At 44.8% G+C, this 22,778-nt stretch overlaps 1 protein-coding gene and 1 non-coding gene across 2 annotated transcripts; both read right to left on the minus strand.

The window, feature by feature from the left end:
- HSPA9 (heat shock protein family A (Hsp70) member 9) lies at nt 1-22,033 on the minus strand. The gene is made up of 17 exons (XM_075715589.1): nt 21,947-22,033; nt 20,836-20,894; nt 19,433-19,520; nt 19,150-19,331; nt 18,515-18,639; nt 16,847-16,920; nt 16,651-16,757; nt 15,665-15,827; nt 14,911-15,003; nt 12,994-13,203; nt 10,292-10,519; nt 9,384-9,488; nt 8,204-8,321; nt 5,682-5,776; nt 3,421-3,513; nt 1,569-1,709; nt 1-731 (listed from the first exon to the last, which is right to left on the minus strand). Exons 1-17 carry the CDS (start codon nt 22,031-22,033, stop codon nt 672-674), a joined length of 2,028 nt encoding a protein of 675 aa, XP_075571704.1. The 3' UTR covers nt 1-671.
- On the minus strand, nt 9,968-10,038 carry LOC142594239 (small nucleolar RNA SNORD63). The gene has a single exon (XR_012831278.1). It is a non-coding gene; the product is annotated as a small nucleolar RNA SNORD63 (small nucleolar RNA).
- Nucleotides 22,034-22,778: the final 745 nt, after the last annotated feature.

Genomic DNA, 22,778 nt, shown 5'->3' on the forward strand with positions numbered 1-22,778 from the left:
TCCAGTAATATTTTTATTATCACAGAAATTGTTTTACCATAAGCAGAGAACAGACACAGGATGGAGCAGAAGGCTCAGACAAGCAAAGTATTTAACTTCCACATAGCCTCTTTTGTAAGAAATAATGTTACAGCTAAATTTGAAGTAACCCCTCTCCTTGAGAACAAGGGTACTAACCTAGCTGCAGATCTGAATGTTCTCTAGTAATGTAACCAGCCTTCTCATTGCTGTTCACAGGTCTTATTACCTGCTCACAAGTACTCAGATCCACAAGAAGGATCCATACAGGTGTTATTCTCCCAGTTCCAGCAGACTTCCATCTCCACCCTTCGATTTAGTGACATGGTTTCCAAACTTTGATATCAGATTTAGTACACCATTGTGTCAAGTATCAGAAATAAATGATCAGCAAGTCCCCAGGTGCCTCAGTTGAATACCACGGGGCCAAACACTTAGAACTTTGTCTGGCATGAATTAACTTTCATCAAGTGACAATTATCTAGCAGACACATCACTAAGTTTATACATTAAAGAATTTTATATAGAGAATACTGCAAAAACACAGTAAGTCTGAATTCTGCCCATTGCTGCTCAGGAAGGTCCCTTCTCTCCCAAGCGTCAAGAAAATCAACCTCTTCTTCATGCTCTAGTCAAGGAAAGACAGAGACTTCTTATTGCTTCTCCTCCTTCTGATCCCCTGGACTTCCAGAACCCTCTCGTTCAGAGGCCATCTGTGAAAAAGTTGGCTTATTAGTTGTAGGAACAGGAAAATGCTTCTCCTAGACATTTTTTTTTCCTAGCTAGCTGCTTAGGTTAGTTCTAGACTGAAGAAACCCTTCCCTCAGTGAAAAGGGTAACTAGTCCACTGGAGAATGGAAACAATCCTCATCTCTGCATGACTGCCACTAAGAGGGAGGAAATTATCTTCCCATCATTTACACTTCTCCAGTGGACGTAACAAACTTACATTGCAGCACTGAACATTTTCAGTTTGACATCAGAAAAGCAGCTTTCCACAGTAAGGAGAGCTTAGCACCACCAAGGTCACCTGGGCAGAGTGTGCCACTTCCATCCTGGGAGACTTCCCTGGACAGGTGAAGTATACATCTGCCAGGGCTTGAATGGGTGGCCCTTCCACTGGGAAGGAGATCAAGAAGAAAATCCTGATGGACTTACTACTGTAATTTTAGGCAGACTGAACAGGAAGCATGTTATACCATCATCCTTAAAGTAAGTCCAGACGTTACTTTACTTCTTTAGGCACTCTACACACCTAGGGGAGAGCCGTGTCTGTGCTCTTCTTGATACTCTGTATTAAGAGCTTTAGTACTTTTTCATACAACACTGTACAGAGACATAACACACTGCCTGGGAAGCAGGCTACTTATGGCAGGATGGTCAAGATTTCGGGCCTTCAACTCTACCCGACTTTCTACAGCAAGTGTCACTCAGAGGGAGCTGCACTGAGACTCAGTGCTACCTCCAAGCACAGCTCTTACCTAAATGTTTGGTGTCCCAACTCACCCCTCCCCATCTGAGGACTATAATGGAAATGACTGTGAACCTACCTTCTTGTATGCCATTTCAAAGAGTTTCAGGGAAGCCTGCTGCAGGCTGGTTGCTGCCTGCCTGATGTTTTCTCCTGTTTCAGTATCTTTTCGAGCCAGAAGTTCCCTCATTTTAGCAATTTCTTCCTTTAATTTGTTGCACTGCAAATAAGTCACAAACAAACATGATGAAATCCTGCACTTCACTCACTGAGAATCTCGTTCCTGTCATTTCACCCACCTACTTGCCATAGCAAAACTACCTTTTTTTGCTAGAAGCCATGAAGTTAAGTCTCGAACTGAGCCATACGGTCTGCAGGGACTAGGGCTGTGCTCAGTTCCCAATGGGCACCTGTCCACTTCACTAAATGTGCCACAGTTGGCATTAATCGGTCCCCTTGTTTGCCGTCTCAGCAGAGGCGCCAAGGACAGAAAGCCCTGCAGAGACTGAACAGCCCGCCAAGGATGAGAGCTGCTCTCCCTGGCACACCTCACCAGTGAGTCAGTCACCCTGGGAGCCAGGGTAAAGGGAAAAGAAAGCTGGTTTTCATCTATATTTAAAGCATGTCAGAAAGCCAACAAGTAAGGCTGTTCACCACCCTGTTTAATCCTTTTGCTGCACGTGGGAGAAGGAGCAGAGAGGCAAACAAAAGCAATACGGTCTGATCCCAGTCCCTGTAGCCATCTGTCAAACCCTTCACACAGTCTGGCATTTCTCTGTCAGACTGGCACACTGCTGGAGAGGCAGGCCTGGAGAAGCGAGGTTACTGGGGGACAGCTGTGCCAGGGGCGCTTGCTCAGCAGTGTTCGCAGTCAAAACATGGGCAGAGTTCTCATTCAGACCCACAGGAAGAGGAAGGTGATTGATGCCACCGTCTCCACCTAGACAGCACAGGGCTTTTTCCAAGCTCTGCTACTCACTTTCCCTTGGTATTCCCCAAAAGACATTGAAGGGAACAACAGTCCTTGCAAGGAACAAGGATTTAGGCTCTGTGTTCCTGTGAGAGAAAAGTCCAGCTATCATAATTCCAAACACAGAGTCAGCCAATATTGAGCCTAGAGAGAGAAGCTGGGCTGGAAAACAGTATTTGAACTGATCAGAGGCTACTTATCAGTAAACTATAGTCTTGTTCCCTCAAACGCCTCATAGAGCCCCTAAGAGCCCTTTTATTCTGCTTCTGAGAGTTGTTAACTTGGAGATTGTGCAAGCTGTTTTAACCTTGGCTTTTGAAATTCATAATGCAGAAATTAAACCGTCGCTTAGAATAGTATGAAAAGCATTCTTTTGATACTAAATATCCACTTCACTCCAAAAACAGAAGAAAAACTGGAGTTAAGTGAATACAGTAATTGTCATTGCCTCCAAGTTATTGGGTGCTGTGTTTGTACTACTGAGGCTGCCAGGACTGCACAGCAGCTTTGCCTTTGTCCCTCTGCTAATATACTGGTAGGCACTGTAATCTCTAGCTTTTGAGCAAAACTCTCCTCTCACACAGGCCACAGCACAGTTCTTATCAAATCACCGCAAGGCCAAGTCAAGGACATAATTCATGCAGAAACCTTTCATTAACAGCTTCCCAGGCTCTCAGATCTTCAGGGACATCGAACTCGCACTTTGAAGTAGGAAATTTGCTATTATCCAAGCCATGTTCTTCTAAGTATGTCCTTATATCCTCCTATCACCCATTCTGGTCCCACTCACCATGTGCAAAAACCAGAAGAGTCAATGACTCTGCCATCTTTCCACAGCATGGAAATACACACAGAGTCAGTGCCACTGGCCAGAGACAGCTATGAGTTAAGTGAGAATTTGAGCAAAGATATAGTAAGGAATCTTACCTTCTTTGCTGTTAGAGGATCAGAAACTACCTACCTCATCTGCTGGCAGCTGATCCTTGAACTCCTCCATCTTGGACTCTGTATCATGGATGATGCCTTCGGCCATGTTTACAGCTTCCACACGTTCCTGAATAAGAGAGCTCATAAGGGCCTACTGCATACATCACTGGTGCTGCAAGTTATGTACATATGAACTAGCAACTGACACTTCTTTCCCCAAACTGCCAAATTCCATTCTAGTTCCCACCTAGGGTCCTTCTTAATGGCAAGGAGGGAAGAAGAAATGCAAGCAAACCATTCCTAGATGCATTCTGGCACCAGACAGACAGTGCTCTCTGCTCCTTGGGAAAGCAACAGAACTTTCAGAAAATATTCTTGAGCTTCTTCAGCAACAAGGGAACCAGAGACAACTAAAATGCTGGGTTGTTTTACTCATGTCCCCTTATTACAAACACTTGTAGCATCTCAGCAGTGGAAAAACCACACTGCTCTGGGTAAAAAACACCAGTTCCTAATGTTACTGTTGGCAAAGACAACCAACAGGGGACAGAGCAGGCTTTAAGTACAGAGGAGCGGTAGTGCTGCCAAGGACACTTCAGTCCCAGCATCAACATGAACTACTTCACCAGCAACAGTGTCTGGGACACCCAGCCCTCTCCATCTGTAGGAACAGTCTACCTAAACAAGGATGTCACACTATTCTCAGGTGGCTAACCGCTTACAGTGGAAAGCTGATAAAAAATAATATCTTTTCTACACTATGTCTTCACTCTTTGTGGGATGTCAAAGTTCACAGCAGGATGCTGAGTCCAGCAGACTGATAACTCTGTTTATGCAATCATGATACTTCCATGGCAGTAAAAGCATGATGAGAAAGGTGTAATAAGGGAATTTTGACAATTACAGTTATGCAGGTCAAGTAAAGAGACAGAGAAGCGTTAGTTAAAAAAGCAACCTAATCACCTTCATCTGATAGGTCACTGGACAGACATGAGCCCCACTTAAGGACTACAACAGGAAAGAACTTACTCAGTGATTTAAGATACAAAGTCAAAGTAAGGCAACAGGAAAAGTTTTTAGTGCAGCCTCTTCAAGTGCTAGGCCACCACCTACACTTCATGGCAATGAAGCGGTTATTTAAACAGTGGGACTTTCAGACCAAGGTCTGTAAATGTTCTCCATCTAACCTACAAATGCTAATAAGCCAATGTTTTGTAGCTTTAGAGCTTTTGAGGCAAGGCCATGCTGCTTCACGTGAATTTATACCATACATTCTCTCCTTTAGTCCTCTTCTGATCCCTTCACTACTGAGGGTGAGATTTACAGTGCTACTTGAACACCTGAGACAGGTTTCTTCAGGGTAGGAGAACACAAAGTAGATAAATTCAGTGTGCCAGTTTCAGCAATCACTAACTATACGCTGGTGCCATATCCCAGAGTAGGCCTTCACTGTGTTTGCTTAAAAAAAAAAATCAATGCTCTATATTTAGTAGCGTAATTCATTAGGACTACCCTCATTAAACCAATTAGTTCCAACCATTAATCCTATGAGTATCACAGATTCTGTCACCCAACCATGGCAAGTGTCAGTCTTTTCTTGACACAGTCAGTGAGGTTTTCAAACATCTCCTGACGGCTTCACCTGTGCTGAGGGCAAATACTGTGCCTAGATGAACACAGCAATCAAGATGCCACAGTGAGATTTTAAGCACTATGGAAAGCAACTTCCCGCTTATGAAGGAAGAGGCTGAGGTGCAGCTTTGCTTGGCAGGTTCTATAAATTTAAGCTTTAAAATAAACTCAGAGAAAGTAGCTTAAGCATCCCTGTACTACTTGCCTTTAAATGGAACATCACCATGAAAACCCAGCTGTAGTAGGCCAGCTTTAAATAAACAGCCAAGATAACAGGCAGGTGGACAGTAAAGAGCATTGATGACAAAAAGCTTAACTAGAGCTGCAAAGCTGTTTACTCATGAGTAATAGGCAGGTGACTTTGCTTACTGCTGCCTCCATGTCCCAGTAATTCTTCAGGGAGGAATTAAAATGCTGGTCACACAGGGCAAGTTACCCAACTGAAACCCAAGATCCAAATGCCTCTGCATACATCTTCTTGAAGCTTTGGAATGTAAACTGAATATAAGGAAGCAAGCAAACATTCAGGTAACTGCACAAACAGCTCAAGACTATGCAGACAAGAACCTACAACTCCTTCGAAGTGGGCACAGTTAATAGCACAGAACAGCAATAACTGGCAGGTACACTACTAGCTGGAAGATAGCATAACTATCACATTACCTTTCTTCGCCTGTCTTCCTCTGCATATTTCTCTGCATTCTTCACCATGTTCTCAATTTCATCTTTGCTAAGGCCACCAGAAGACTGGATAACAACTGCATTAGAGAAAAAAGCGTTAATAAAGAATGTGGTCTCATCTTTAAGGAAAGGAGGGTATTATTTCCCAAACCCTCTCAATGGCAGCAGCCTTGCTCAGGGACTGCACCTGTGAAGACCCCATGGGCAGTACAGACAGCCAGTCTTTGAAGAGGCAGTGATGCTGCTAGCAAGATAAAAGCCTGACATCTTAGATCTATGAACTGCCCAGCTCTGCCACACACTTCCTGTCCACTAGTCTGCAAGTCACTTCGACCACTCTTCAGTTACTCCTCCTGGAAACTGAATGTGCACACAAAGCCCCAAAACTAAAGGGACATTCTAGCAGGTTAAAATCACAAAACTAAAAAAAAAACCCCAAAAACCAAAAGCCAAACACAAAAAGCCACAAACCACCCAGCAAAAACCCAACCGAACAACAACAAAAAAAATCCAAACAGAAGGAATTGTTTTACCAGGGCACAGAGATTCCTTCCACTGTTGGAAATCAGACCAGGCTGGTAGCAAGATAAGACAACATTCCCCACCCAGCTCCTCATGCTGCCCTTAATAAGTGAACATAGCATGATTCTATGGGTAGGCTCTTAAAGGTGTCCCCCCCCACTTTTTTTTTTCTCCATTAGTGCCAGAAGCAGACTTAAGCTAATTTCTGCAGTAAAGCGTAATTTCATTGCAAAAGAGAGGACCAACATCCAGGATACTGCAAAGCCCAAAAAAAGGGTATACTAAGATCCTCATTAGACATAAGTTTTCTATATAATGTTTGTCAATGGTACAAAACCCCAAAGACACACACACATGTCCTTTGGATGCAGATGTGGGACAGGCAGTTCAGCTTTATAATTATGACATTTGCATACAGATAGGCAGCTGAAAAATTCTGGTTGCCTATTATCAGGAGATGGCTATTCAGAGGTAGAAGGCTGCCACGCACTGAAAATCTGTGACGAAATCAAAGTAACAAGCAGCGTGTTTTTGGTAACAAATTGCCAAAAGCTGCGCAGCATGATTAAGAGGAGCATATACCTTCAAGCTGCCAATACAGAGTTAACACTATCTTTCTTAACTGGAGCATGCATTTGATTGCTCAAGTGGTTGCCTCCAAGAGACAACTAAAGGGCAGTATAAAGGCTTCCCAGTTAGAGGCACAAGAGATCTATTTTGTATCAGGGGAATCTACGAATGCTTCAAATTAATTTTCTGAGCCCACAACAGGGCTTTAGAAAATGTCAACCATGTCATTAATTACCCCAGAACACCAGGCCTAACATTTCATTGCACTACAGAGCAAAATATACTGACAGCTTGAAGTCCCCAAGCCTCCTGCCATTTAGAGATGTTTCCAGCCTAAGTGGAATGAACAAGGTGGTTATGCAGAATACCAGCTGCTTTAAAATACCTCAATTTCAGGAGCTTTGCAATGGAGGAATTAGAAACAAAACATGGTCTTGGCACAGGGCTGATCTGTTCAGCTGTACTTGACACGCCCTGGATTCAACAGGGATCTTCCTAATTCGATTTCTCCCTTAAAAGCTGGAACCTTCACACAGGCAGCCTCAAACAGACAGCAATCTCTTCATGTGTTAGCAGAGGGCACTCCCGAAAGAACAGCATGCCCAGGAGCACAGCTCAAGAATGACTTGTACAAGGTGCTGGATTCCCAAACCCCAATTTCTGTCCCTTCAGGGCAGAATGTCACTGCTCCAAGCTTCTCAGTGACACAGGACACCCCTGTAAGCAGCAGGAACACTGCTCCAGAAACACCTGTGAGCCCTCAGTTAGCCAACCTGTACACCCAACACCTCTTCTGGGACTGAGGCACAGCTGATACGTACAGGAAACCCCAGGAAACACTGCTGAAACATTGCTATAGCGATTATAGCAGACTGTAAGACCAAGGACGGACTATCATACAATGCAAAATGACTTGCAATGTGGTAAAACCCTGCCAGTGAGGACTTCCTTGACCTTGGTATAGGCAGATGCTTCATCTCTGCCTAATGCGCAAGGAGAGAGCATCCACTGGTGGCAATCTCTGTCAGCAGACTAACAGAGAGGACAGGATGCTGTGTGTTTACAGAGGCTTTAGCTCCTTAAAATAAAACTACAGGTCAGTTATCACTTCCTCCTTTCCCTATTTCATTCTGCAGTAACTCTTCGCCCTCCTTTCCAGAGGAGGCACTTAGGCTAAGATGTCGTCAACTGCATCTATGCTGCACTGGCAGCAGATTGCTTGTGTCATTCTTACTCCTAATCAAGTAACATGCATCACAGTCCCCCACCCTGGACTGTGGGATGCCCATCAAGGCAGCACTCCATTACCTTTGGAGTCACCTAGCATTACCCTCAGTGCCAATGGTGCTATAGCACCTTCACCTCTCCACACCTTTCCTCTTCATCCCTGGGCAGCATCCTAGAGCACTTACTTTGCTGTTCACGTCCGGTGCCTTTATCCTTGGCTGACACATGAACGATACCATTAGCATCAATGTCAAAAGTGACCTCAATCTGGGGCACTCCACGGGGTGCTGGAGGAATCCCAACCTGAGAACAAGAAGTGCTTAGCCGTTAGCTCCCACACAGACATGAGCGCAGGGTATGAGGATCCTCCAGTGTTGGGCACATTATCTTGGTGATCTGTCAGCTGAATCAACTATTAATTAACCCTCAGAGCTGAGTCTTCTAAATGTCTGTTGGCATCATGTCGTGACTTAGCAGTACCTAGATTTAACAGGATACGGATTTCTACCCAGAACAAGTGCACAGAAACCACAAGAGGTAGCCCCCAAGTTTGGTTTGGAGGTGACACATGGTCTGCTTTATTGCTAAACAAGCCACTCTTCCACTCCAGGACATGGGAGGATGCTCTATTTCCTCTGTTCTAGATATGACTAGACTTCACTGACTACCTCTGAGGCTACCATATTAAGAGTCACAGGCAGTACAGCTTCCTTCAAAAGGATGGCTCTTCCTAGCAACAGCAAGTTTGGACAAACAGTTATAACAGTACCAAACTTTGTCAACACTGACCAAAACAATTCTGCATAGGGAGCTGGTCAGTCAGCCACACAGTGAACATGTGAATCCCTGGAGCACATGTGTTCTACCATAAGCAGGGCAGTTCCACAGGCTTTCACAGAGAAACGGTACTGGGTTAGAAATGGATTACTCTAGGGACTGCAGTTTAACATGGAGCCTGCTCCAAGTCTTGTCTTTGCAACACCAGAGGAAAGGCCCGCATTCAGGTTACCTGCTGCACAGGCCTGGTACTACAGAGCTCTTTTTGCTCTTTGTGCCCAGAATTGGAGAGGGCCCTTCTAGGTGATCAAGCCCTAAAGCTACAGTAGCCCCTGTGCCACATAAGACAGCTTAGAAACTTTGAGCTCCATCTTAAACACTAGTTGTTCCCCTGCCACTGAAAGGCTGTCCCAGAATCAGGCTGTGCCTTTAGAGACTGCTTTTTTACCACAAATAGGGTCAGATGTCTTCTGTAAGATGACTCCCCCCCCCCAGTACTGCCTTCGGGGGTCAAATGAAATGGAGAAGGCTTTGAACTTCTCAAAGAAGGTCAACTCTAAGGTCATGAATACTGAGTAGCCTACATACCAGCGTGAACTGGCCGAGAAGTTTGTTGTCACTAGCCATCTCTCTCTCCCCCTGGCATACTTTAATCTCCACTTGAGTCTGCCCATCAGCAGCTGTAGAAAACACCTGTGGAAAAGGAACAGAAAGTTACTAGATAGCTAGTAAATTACAACACATGAATGGATGCAGTTACAAGCTGACTAAACAAGGAAAGGAACAGAGAAGCTACTCTGATGACATAAAGAACCATTAAAAGCTTGTCATTCCTCTTACAAAACACTGAGGCACCAAGACTAGCAATGGCCAAGCTCAGTGGCATCCCATCCTATATGCACCTGAGCACAAGAAAACTGGCAATGCCGTGCCACCAGCAGGCTCCAGTGGCAACCAGCCATATTACATTTCCTCCTGAAGCAGCAGGGCTCCTGCCCCAACCCCACACCCCAGAGAGAACAAGCATTATCAGTAAGAGCACACACTAGCAGACCCAGACAAGGCAAACCGAAAGAAAGGATCACACCCAAGTCTACTAGGGCCTTACAACACAGGAAAAAAAAATCTCTTCCGAGGTATGCCGCCCAAGAGAGGTGGTCTCAAATGGGTGTGGTGCTCAGTTACAGAAGGTCTCCACACAATCCTTCTTCAGAATGATGTGTTGACAGTTACATCATGGCACACACACTGCAATCATGACCAGGCCACAAACATCCTGGGGTATCTTGGCACACATTAACTCAACTTACTACGCCACTTGGGCACACTAGTTATCAACAGGAATACTCAGTGGCTGACATTAAATTTAATTTCTATGCTGTTTCTCCTTGCCAGATGAGGAGGAGACAAGACTATCTACCAGGATGCTTTGGGTAGCCTTCTCTGGGCATTTCAGACCACCACACAAGACCCACCCATCTGGAGTCAATTTGTACCTGGCTCTTCTTAGTTGGTATGGTAGTATTCCTGTTGATGAGCTTTGTGAAGACACCTCCCAGTGTCTCAATCCCTAAGGAGAGGGGAGTTACATCCAGCAGCAGGACATCAGTAACGTCACCAGCTAACACGCCACCTTGAATAGCTGCACCAATAGCAACGGCTTCGTCAGGATTAACTGCTTTGCTAGGAGCGCGGCCAAACAAATCCTGTACAGTCTGCTGCACCTGAATGGACAGAAAGCACAGCTCATATGCAGAGTGAACCATTACTGCCCAGTGCTGTGGCCACAAGAACATGCCACCCATGGCTAAACATTTGTGTCTTTATGCTCTTGCTGCCAGCTAACCCTGTGGCATGATAGAAATATTAAGCTTCAGGCTTGTGACTGCTCCCTAATTCCCCATCTTCCACATACCCTGTTAAATGCACTTGTTTCAGTCGAGACAACCCGTTCTCTGGAGGCTTTCTTGCAATCAAGTTTGCCAGCTGCAAGTCAACCTACATCTGTCCTTTCACACACCCCAGCCATATTCAGACGGGATCACCCCATGCTTATCAAGCAGGAGTCAAGGACTGCTCCCCAGGAACTCGTACAAGCCAATACTGGGCAGAACACAGCTGTCAAGGACAGTACAGCTGTGGAGGCAAAGCGCAGGGAAGGCAAAAAAGATCCAGAGCAGGACAGTTCATCTTGGTTTTGTGTAATAAAGGCAAAAGAAAAAAGCAAATTTTATGAAGGACAGTATTTTCAAACTCTTTATTTAATGGGCTGTTTCAGCAGAGAAGTAGATTTGCTATGTCAGACAGTCTGATCTGTGTTATTAGCTTTTTCACTGCTCTGCCCTTCCGGAAGGATGTGCTCATGATTACTACAGATTTATTGCTGATGTATCCAGACAGGAATGCAATAAGGTGTCTGCACCACAGCACAGCTCAGTAGTCCACTCCTCCACCTTACAAGAGAAGGGTGTGGGACTTCGCTCCTGCTTGCAGCTTCCCTCCTCCCTGAGTACACCCCTTAGGCAGACATCAGCACAGGTGAGCGTGATGAGCCTGGAAAACCATGCTGTAAGCAAATGTCCAACTCCTCTGCATTTAAGCCAAGAGACAGCTGCTGGGAGTGTTCATTAGAGAAAGACACTTCATGAGCATATAATTAAGTGCAAGTCTTTCCCTCTGGAGGTATATTTTACAGTACAAAAGAAACATTACTTCTAACCACCCACTGTATGTTTCCCAGAGCACTGGCCATGTGAGCACTCCAAAGAAGGCACATTTCCTCCTAGCAGGGTGAAATGAACACAACAACGTACAGGAGAAAAGGCTCTGTGCTGTGTGCAACATACAGACACCGATCTCGGAGCCAGAGCTGTAACTACAGGCACTCAGGAAAGCATTGTGTAAGCTCAAAGCCACAGATGCTGGGGTTTATAAATAGGGCATAAAAAAAAGAAAAATTATAATAAAAAATAAAATCAATATTTAAGTATTGTCTCCCATCCCCAAAGGATAGATAATGTTTCAGGAAGGCCTTCCCCACTTCTAGAAGTGTTTTTCATCACTTTATACGTAGCTCACCACACCATTTTTCCTTTATCCAGCTGGAACAGCATGGACTTTGGGAAGGTATAGCACAGTTACTCCACTTGAGCTTTGGCCAGAGCAGCAGCTTCTGTTTATCTCATTGCTCTGGTTCCCCTGCCTGGGTGACCTGCACAGACTAATATGACCTCCAGCCACCAGGCTCATTTAACACTTAGGGAAGAAAAAAAACCAAAAAAACCACCACACCACCAAACCCTAAATCAATCCCAAGCAGGACCATGTACACACCTAACACCCTAGAAAGGGCCTGCAAATCCCAAATCTTAACAGCAAACAAATAGTCCAACCCTGACTGATCCTTATGGAATGAGATTTTGATGATCTCTGTAGAAAAGCACAAGCTGTACCCTTGAAAAGAGCAGTACACCGCTCTGACTTCAGGGGAGCTAAGCAGTAGTCTGCATTGCTATGAACAAGAATAGTCCATCACCAGCAGACAGCGCCTTATCTGCAAGACTCTGCATGTCAGCAGAGCAAGCTTCTAAGTTACTTGCTGTGCTTATCACCACAGAATACAAGGGCCAGGTATTAGGTAACAAGCGTTTGGAACAACCAGTTAAATATGCTTGACAACACCCAGCCTCACACAGGTAGCCCAATACACAGAACCAGCAAGTAAGCGAGCCGTTCTGCTTGTGTAGTTTCTTCACAGCTAGCTGTAAGTGCTCTACACAGGGGAAGAAATCCCCTAGAAGGCAAAGATTACCAATAGGTTATTGTCATTGAAGTGTACCTTTATCATACACTGAAGCCTGTAACAAAACACCCTGTGTATCTGAACAATGAAGCTTATGTTTGGTCCACATCAGAAAGTCAAGTCGAATTTTCAACTCCTGATACCTCCCGCTTGCTTTTGTAAAGTGCAACTTGGCTACAGCCCACAGATCCAAGCTGAGCTAATTAAACAGGATGAGAGAATCCCTTGCCTCTGTTTTCATGCAACTACTTAACATGTCTGCTCTGCTCCTGGGGGCCTTCAGCTGCTGGAGCTTTGAAGTTACCAGACTCCCAACTCTTCCATTACAGATCACCCTTAACAGTAAGCACCAGCTAGCTGTGCCAGCTTGGCCCATAACAGAGACCTATCTCATACCTTTGGCATTCTGGTCATGCCACCGACAAGGATTACTTCACCAATGTCGCTCTTGGTGACTTCAGCATCCTGCATGGCTTTCTGGCATGGCGCTACCGTCCTTTTGATCAGATCAGCTACAATGCCCTCAAACTGCGAGCGAGTCAGCTTCATGTTCAAGTGCTTTGGTCCAGAGGCATCCATAGTAAGGTATGGCAAGTTAATATCAGTCTGCAGCACAGAAACAGACATGGAGTGAAAAACAGGAATGGAAAATAAGGCAGCTACATGAAGGTTTCAGATCAAGTTACATGTCCTGTTCTGCCTGTACTGAAACATCTACATGCTTGTTCACTCTGCAGCCCAGTCTCTAAGTGGCAGCAGGCATACTTTTACTTTTGACATTTCAGACAAAAGATAGGAAAATTATTTTGTCACACACCTCACGGTTACAACTGTTAAGTTCCAATTTTAATATTGTGTTATTTTGAGGTCTTTTATTCTTAAGAAAAACAACTTAATTTCTGTCATAGCCAGGAGATAAGAGCTGAAACATTGGAAGTGACAACCTTAATCCTCTTCCTTTAGCACAACACAGAAGAAAGCCCATCTTCAGAGTTCCAAAAGATTTTTGCCAAATGGCTAACATTTCATATAAGGTAAGCTACTTGAAGGAAATAACTCACAACTGTTTTCTAAGTGCAAACAACTCATGTTCAACAGCCAGTCCATTGCCATTTAACACAAAGTTCATCAGTGCCAGGGACCATAATCCCCACTTTTCATGGCTATTTGTGAGTGATCTTACAAATTCACATGTTGGACTTTTAAAGCAAGTCTTATACTGAAACCATCTTGTTCAAGTGCTGAGTCATGCTGACATCAAAAGATACTACAAATCAAAGCAACTAAAAACATTAATGCTTTAAACTCTAGAGATTAAGTTTACACAACAAGAACTAAACCCACGTTACTGACTAGAGGTGTGCATTCACTTTATAAATAGCATGGTCAAAAATATTAGGGGAAAACAGGGCCAAAAGCAAGTTGTTTTCCCTCCACTGCCAAAGAGTTAAGGAATTCAGTTTTTCCTGGTATGAACAGACTGTATTTGCCAGCTCTTGAGCTAGTAAAACAGAGCCTGCTATGTCTCTGGCAGAACTATGCATTCATTGTGACTAGCCTAAACTCCTTGCTATGAGCTCCCCACTGGCCAACAAAAAGACCACCATAAAAAAAAAAGTTTATTCAGAACCTAGAAATTGGCAGAGACCCCATTTCATTTACCATATAATTGACCTTAATTTCACATAGCCAAGACTATTACACCCCCAACTTGCTGCTTCTCCAGCTCCTTATTCAGCAGTGAATAAAGGCCATGGTTGAATGCATTAATATACAAAGCAGGTGGGAAAAATAAAAGCGGTACATGTTGGCCATTGTCTAGACAACTCTTCTACAGCCAAATAAGTAAAAATTCTTTACAGATATTATTTCTTGTTATTAGACAAATTACTGTTTCAGTGGAATGAGCAGTACCAAGATTTTGGAGCTGCCTGCACAAAGCTGGAAGTGTTTCCAGTAACCCAGCACTACTAGCTGCAGCTGAATTCCCTGATGCCCATCATACTTCTGAAATACACAGTAAGTTGGGAACAAGGTCATGTTCCCTGCAAGATGAGAAAACATGGTGCCAGAAGAAAGGCAAAACCCAGCACCTGCTAACATTCTTGGCTTCCGACAACTAACTGTGCTCCTAAACAGTCTACCCTGCTAAAGGGCTTTCTGTTAGAAGTGATGTCATTTGGTTACACAGAAGCTTGTTCTCCCACCACAAGAAAAAAAAGCAGCAATTTCACAGAGCTTGGTAAACAAAAATAACACAAAACTCAGTGCATCAAAATCTTTTACTGGACTGCTTTGCACCCAGCCACCTACCTGCACAGATGATGAAAGCTCACACTTTGCTTTCTCGGATGCTTCTCTCACCCTCTGAAGGGCCATGTTATCTTTAGTCAGGTCAACACCCATCTAAGCAACAAACAATATGGGTTAACAGACTCAGCTTTTGCACAGGAGTCATGGAGAGCTTTTCTTCATCGCAGTTCACCTTCCTATCACTCTTGACTGTAAAGATATTTGTAGAAATACAGCCTGGTATGTGCACTTCTGATCTCTCTCACTTCTGGCAAATATATTTACTATTTAAAAAACACCTGCTAGCCCTCTCTATTCTGGAAGTGATTATACAGTAAGTTACAGATTAAAGCTTGGAAGAGCTGCTGCATCACAGAATATAAAGGCAAGACTGAATTAGTAATGGAGTTGGAATTACATTGCAGTTTCCTACAGCCAACTCTGTATTGTATGCATCTGTGCTGACATGCTGAATTGGGCCACAGATTTTTATTATTAAAAGTAAGCAGACTATGTATAGGATAGTCCTGCTACACTAGAGGAAAAAAGGCAGAAGTCCTGCTATTTTGTCTTCCAGGAGAGGAATATTCCACCTCAAGAAAACAAGAACTGGAAGCCAGACTAACAGGTGTCTTTAATACTCTTAAATTTCAACTGTGCCATAGATTACAAACCAAGTCCTAATAATTTAAGAAGATTCCCATCCTTCCATAGAAATTAAGCAAGGTTGAAAAAACAGTGTAACATAAGATTGAATTCCGATGAGATACCTTACCTCTCTCTTGAACTCTTTAACAATATACTGTAGCAAAGCCTGGTCAAAATCTTCTCCACCTAAGAAAGTGTCACCATTGGTGGACTTCACCTCAAAGACTCCTTTCTGGATTTCCAAAATGGAAATATCAAAAGTGCCACCACCCAAATCGTAGACTGCAATACTACAAGAACAGATGCAGAAAAACATTACTTTCTAGACAGTTGTGTGGCTCAAAAATCATTCTCCTCAGGAGATGAGGTGTACAGAATTCATGTTGCTGTCCACAAAAGTTAAAAGCCCTTCTAAAGACAGCAGTAAACAAATTACAAAGCATACACATTCCTTGAGCACTCTGAGTCCATGTGGAAGTCTTCTCTGAAAGATGCGCTGCACAATGCCTGACCTTGCCTGTTATTTCAAAGAGCGCAGTTCCTTCTTCTTTGAAGAAATACACACTTGCATCCAATGACAAGGGCAGGGACACCAGAATCATTATGAAACATGTTTTTCAAAATGTGAGGCTTTCACAGCACTAAAAGCTACATCAGATTTACAAAATCTGTAACAAACCCCCTGCATTTACATAACCATCCCTGACGGTAACAGAGGGCTGAATGCAGTCAGGGAAGAATATGCAAGCTGTGGATACCAGGCACCAAACCTCAGCGTACCTCTTGTGCTACACTTCAGCACCAATGATGACAGCCTCTCACCCAGCTGTCCTGAGCCACACCTATCACTGCTGCCAGTAGGTAAGATAATTAAATTGACACTCAGCTTTGATAATTAAGTTGCAGCTGCCAGTTACGAACTCACTTTCTTTTAACAAGTATGGCTGGCATAGAACACAGGTGACATTACACAGGACTGACTCAAGGCTGTGAGTCTACTTTGGCAGAATTCCAACCAATGATTTTAAAAAACAGAAAGCAGAAGATGCATTTAAAAAGCAAATTACAGCATGCTTATTTAAAAGAGGGTAGGTGTTATGAACAGCCACTTACACTTTGTCTTCGGACTTGTCCAGACCATAGGCAAGTGCAGCTGCTGTTGGTTCATTAATCACCCTCAAAACATTCAAGCCAGCAATCTGCCCAGCATCTTTTGTAGCCTGAGGAAAAAAGAGAGGAAGAGTGCTGACTACTAAGAGAAACTAAATGCAATTTATAAGCCCAAAAAATCTTACAGCTTGGTGAATACCTGTCTCTGAGAATCATTGAAGTAAGCAGGGACTGTGATCACAGCGTTCTTTGCTGAATGTCCCAGGTAATTTTCTGGAGGAAAAAGGAAACAAAACAGAAAGTTATCCTTATAAGATAAGAATACCACCAAGTTGTTATTACGTAGTTTGAAATAATTTTCCTGAACTAAGAACAGAAGACAGGCTTGCTGCTCAAGAACCTGCTGCTTTCTGGGAAGATGCAGAGGGAGCTGTGCAGAAATCAAGTCCTTCCACATAACATGGAATAGTTTGTAGACTTCTGACAGAACAGCAAAGCACCTCCGCAACTCAGTCAGTAACTGGATGCCACCAGTGAGTGAGAATTCATCTGAAAGCTTAACTTGTCTTTTCAGTGTGAGAAACTGAAGTTGTTTTCCATTTCTTTGGAGCATTCAACATATGATGCACTTAAAACTCACTCATTTTCATCCTGTTTACAGAGTCTGCTGCACGAAAGACTTTTATGGTACAAATAATGTAAATATACCACCTTTACAAGCATTTGAGACAGCAAGTTGGAAAAAATATGTATTACACCCTAATGTAAGGTCACAAACTTCTCTCTCAAAAAAGGAGGAGGATGTAAACAAATACAGATTCAGACCTGCTAAGAAGTAAGAGCGTGCATGATGCAGTGAGAACGCACAGACAGGATTTACAGCTATGCATTAGCCCTGCACAGACCTTACACACTGCATTATTCTGTTTTGCTTGCAAAACCAGATCATTCCATAATTGAATTCATGTAGCATCCAGGGCAAAACCCAACAGACCTACAGGAAGCAGATCCTTACTTAAGGCAGAGGAACACCATCCTCAGAGCAACTCAGATTCATCACATCTAGATGCTCACATACCACATACTCATATTTTACTCTTGGGCTGAGCTTTAACAAGCATCCAGGACCCAACGCTGACGCAAAAAAATAATCTTTGGATGAAGCTTCAGGAACAACTTTTAGTCCTGCCCTCCAAACACTTACCACTGGATACACAATGTTTACCAAACGAGGCTGTAGAAGGCAGCTACTATTACCTCTATGTGTAACACTCAGTTTCCCCAGAAACCGCATTAGGAATTGAAAAGGAGAAAAGAAAAATTTCTCCAGGCCAATGGTAATTTTCCCTAGTAAAAGATTTAATATCACCACTGGCTAAGAAGTGATTCATTCAGCTCAAAAATCAGGTCCCTTGAACACTCCCTTTCTTGCTATGTATCTAGCAGCTGAATGAGAACAAAGCCACTCAAAACCCTGGCTGCCACAGCCCATGCTCAGCTGCAGTCAGGGAAGCACAAGGACTGGGGCTTACAAGAAAAAGGAGCTCCCCCTTCTGAGTAAGTGTGCATTCAATTAAATTAAAATTGACTCTCAACTCAACCGGTATTCAGTTTTGGTAAGAGTACGTTTAAAGTAAAGCACTAATATCTTGCCAAAGATCCGAGACTGAGGTAGGCACTGATCTTTCTTGAGGCTTTGTAACAGCCCACCACTGCACCCTTCCACAATCTGCCCCACACAAGGGCCTGCTATACAAGGATTCCCGTACAAAAAAGTACCTTTATGGCTGCTGCACTTCCATTTACCACAGCCCAGCATTCAGGTCACACTTGTGCACACAGATGGCAAAGACCAACCTGTACCAACCTGCAGTTTCTTTCATCTTCATTAGTACAAAGGCACCAATCTGGCTTGGAGAATAGAGTTTCCCATGAGCCTCCACCCAGGCGTCACCATTGGAGGCACGGACAATTTTAAATGGAACGTTCTTACTAAAAAAACCAGAAGAATTCCACACTCAATTTCTGTATCAGCATATAGCACAAAACCCCTACAATTAGTATCAGCAGATGAACATGTGCAAGTTCTAGACAAAGAATACTGAACTTGCCAACAGCAGCCTCAGATCCAGGCAGTCCCAGAAGTACAAATATACTACTACTGCTTTTAATCACCTACATCATTTAATCATAAGCCTCAGGTATGATCATACAGCTTTAGTAGTAAACACCCTCAAGAATGAGAATAGTCTTCATTGGTAGATGCTGACCATTCTGCACAGCAAGGCTTTTTTCTTCTCCGAAAACCTTAAGATAATCAGCAACTAACATAGCAAAATACAGCATGGCCCTCAAAATATAAGCAATGAAACTCTGAGACATGAGGGCGTAACTACTTCACCCAAAAGAGGGTTATATTTTAAAACATAACAGATCACATTATACAGCACTGTATTTTATGCATTCCTGCTGGTAGTAGAATTGCTCTCCACCCTCACTTACATATCTTTCTTCACTTCAGAGTCATCAAAGCGCCGCCCAATAAGACGCTTGGTAGCGTAGAAGGTGTTGTGTGGGTTAGTTACCGCCTGCCGCTTTGCTGGCATTCCAACCAAGCGTTCGCCGTCAGCTGTAAATGCAACAACTGAAGGCGTTGTCCTGGCACCTTCAGAGTTTTCCAGCACCTGTGTAAAAAACGCAACAGGGTGCCATCAAAAAACATTGCCTCTGAGACAATTCAACTTCTAGTAACATTACTGCAAGCTCATATTCATTTTTTACTTACTTTTGCTTGCTTTCCTTCCATAACTGCCACACAGGAGTTTGTTGTACCCAAATCAATTCCAATAACGGCACCTTTAATTGCTTCTGAGCTGTAAAGAGTATTATGGGAAAAATAAAATTACTACTAAAGAAAAATAACTAGATAGCAAAAAAACTTTCTACCCTGAAGACAGGACAAAGTAATTTTTCACTAGATGTTGAAGCAAATACACACTGTGTTCTGACCTAAGGTGTTCTCTGACTCTTACATAGACTTAACTTTGTGTATGTATGTTCTCAACATCCCTTAAGATTTTCACATAAAACGAAGCCATAACTAACTCCATCCCTGCACAGACAGGACTTGTTTTAGGTTACTTCTGATGTTCAAACTGGTCTGAAAACATCCACCTGGAGTCAAAATGCTAAAAATAAATTGTATTGGTTTATTTATCATTGCTTAGCATGAGGAAAATACACAAAGATAACAAAATACTCAACCCACGCAGGATTCTCTGAACCAGAGCCAAAAATAACAATCTTTTTGATCCAACAAATTAATTTAATTTTGAAAAATGGGAGTGATTTGTACACAGGACAAATTTGAACCTCCTCCTCCTTTCTAGGAAGAGTGTATTACCCCTTATCAATGCTAGAGAGAACACCTGAATCATAGCTTTGCCTTACAAACAAAGCCATATTCTGGGCTGGAGAAAGCATACTGAAGGCAGAGCAGGGCCCTGTTTATTGAAAGGATATCACATTCTCACTCCCCAAGATACCAAGTCACTCTAACTCCAGTTCAAATAACATAAAGCAGTGATCTTGGAAATGTGCAACTGCTCGGTTTCTCTGTACTAACTGGAACCAGGCAGTTTTCCTAACACAAACAGATTTCCCATTCTGTGTCCTGAATCAGCACCAGCCACAAAACATCTGACTAAGTTACACAACTCACTGCTACTCTTTTCCCATTATCTTGCAACAAGAAAAACAAGTGATTAAAACGCATGAGCTGTTTGAAATAAACTTTATCTGTAGTGAAATGGAGCTACGCATCACTCTTGCTTCATGCCAGTGTAAAACAATTTGTTCCATCAATGTTTGGGGTATTTTGTTTGTTTGTGGCTTGAGGGTTTTTTTGTTGGTTTAGGTTTTTTTTTTTTAATCAAACAAATCTCAACAATCCACATTTTGGGGATGCTGCTGGGAGAAGGGGGGAAGAACAATTCTTAAAGTTCCCCTGGAAAAAAACCAAGAGATAAAGAGCAAGCCTTTAAAAAGTTATATGCATAGGTTCTAGTTTTATCTTGCTAGTTTTGCTCCGTTACTCCACCTATGACTCCAATAATCACTTCTGGTACCAGGAGGAGAGTAAATATAAACATCAAACAGCCCAATGTGAAAAAAGAAGGAAATACTTACGCATATTTTCTGCTGGATGCTGCTCTGAGAACATTTTGACTGAGGCCATTCCAGAATGTCTATAAAATAAAGACATGCTAATGAAAATTTAGTTTTAAACATTAAGCGAAGCCAAGACTTTCAAAGATAGCCAAGTTCTGAAATGACACGCTCCTATTAGAATGTTTCATTTTTAAAAACTTAAGTGCAAGCTGTAGAAGAGTTTGAGAAAGATTCAGACTGCCGTAAGAAGAGTTTGAGAAAGATTCAGACTGCCATAAAAAACCAATTACAACATTTATTCATCTGGCACAACCCCGATTTATATGACCAGAACTGAACTATTTCTCCTCATACAAAATAGTCTATGAATATGCTACCGAGCAAAAGACATTTCAGTAAATTAACTCTGAACCTTCAGCTTTCAATGAACAGCAGCAGATAAACATTAACCCCATTTCTCGAAGCTTTACGCATGGTCAGCAGCGAATGATCTACTACATCCCTTGAAGAATCTGCAGCCGAGAATTTGCAGCAACTCTCAAGTTTTCTGCAGCGGCCATGACTCTGCACACGCAAAGCGGGATCTTGGAGAACTCTGAAAGCATTATCCCTTTTTCTGTTTCGAGAATGAGTTTTTAACAAAACATCTTAATGCAAACAGGACCACACCAAGAGACGAATATTCTGCTAATTCTTCAAGACGCTCGGCCTGCCGGCAGCCCATGAGCGAGCAAGGGCACAGGGGCCCGGCCGGAGCAGGCCCGCGGGCCCGGCCGACAGCGCTGCGGGGTTTGGGGGCCGCGCCTCTTCGCAACGCGCCTTCGCGCACCCTTCCCAGCTTGATCCCCGCTGTCGCTTCCACACGGCAGGTGAGGAACCGAGCACGCTTACCGCAAACCTCCCTCAGAACAGGCGCAGGCTTAGGGAACAGGCTCCCGGGGCGCTACCCCCCCCCCCCCCCCCAGCTGCTGCTGCTGCTGCGCCCCTCACCGCGACTAACAGCCTTCTCGATAAAATCCCCTCGGTACTCGGGGCAGACCCACGGGCCAGCGGCCCGGGCCTGGGCCCGTCCCCGCCGGGCCGGGACCCGCACGCTGACAGCGCCCCCCCGCCCCGTCCCCCCCCGCACCTGCGCCAGCCCGGGGGGCGCGGGGGCGCGGGCGCCGCGCGGCAGGAGCAGAGGGAGGCGCGCGGCGGCGCGGCTGGCGCTGAGCATGGCGGGGCGGCGGCGGACCGGGGCGGCGGGGGGAGCAGGGTGCGTGCGGTGCCGCGGCTCTTCTGGAAACCTCCACCCACGTGGGCCGCGGGGGGGGTGAGATAGCGCCTCAGGACCCCCGGCGCGGGCTGTCGCGATGATCGCCTGATCCTTCCGCTCGCTTTCGGCGCCTCGCTCGGACACCAAGGCCCGGGGTGCGGCTGCGCGCTGCTTTTCTGAGACCGTGAGAGACCCCGCTACCTCAGCCCGTGCCTCCTGGGGCGAGACACGGGCGCCGAAGGGGCCGCCTGCACACCGGCACGGCCCGGGACAGCCCGGGTCCTGTAGGCGGCCGCGCACTCAAGGTCGGACAGGATAAAGCGCAGGGCGATTGCAGCGGCCTTGCGTCAGGGCGGGCGGCGCACATGCGCCGCTCACGCCGGGCCGCCGCATGCGCGGATGGCGCTGCCCCGGCGCATGCGCGGAGATGGGGCGCGCCGGGCCATCCTACTGCGGCTGCGCAGGCGGGGCCGCGCCGAGACGTGCGCGCATGCGCAGTAGTGCGGGCTGCGGGGTATCCGCGATGGGCGGGCTGCGGTCAGTACCGGCCTGGTCCGTCAGCTGAAACGAGCCCCGATGCCCCAGAACGTGGGACAGGGCCCACCCTGAAGCTCTCCCCTGCAGGCGTCGGCGAGCCCGGGCCTGCCAGCCCAGGGCCTGAGCTTGCACACAGCTCCCAGGGATGCTGGAGGCACGACGAAAACCG

Source organism: Pelecanus crispus, chromosome 8, assembly GCF_030463565.1.
Source record: "Pelecanus crispus isolate bPelCri1 chromosome 8, bPelCri1.pri, whole genome shotgun sequence".
Classification (NCBI taxonomy): Eukaryota; Metazoa; Chordata; class Aves; order Pelecaniformes; family Pelecanidae; genus Pelecanus; species Pelecanus crispus.

What these genes read in the sequence shown, in the direction of transcription:
- HSPA9 (XM_075715589.1), bottom strand. Translation starts at nt 22,033, where the DNA reads ATGCTCAGCGCCAGCCGCGCCGCCGCGCGCCTCCCTCTGCTCCTGCCG. An exon ending in TCTGAAGTGAAGAAAGATAT is followed by an intron (nt 18,640 to 19,149) that starts GTAAGTGAGGGT and finishes TGGTTTTTTTAG; the next exon opens with TAAGAACGTTCCATTTAAAA. An exon ending in TCAATGATTCTCAGAGACAG is followed by an intron (nt 16,758 to 16,846) that starts GTATTCACCAAG and finishes TTTTTTCCTCAG; the next exon opens with GCTACAAAAGATGCTGGGCA.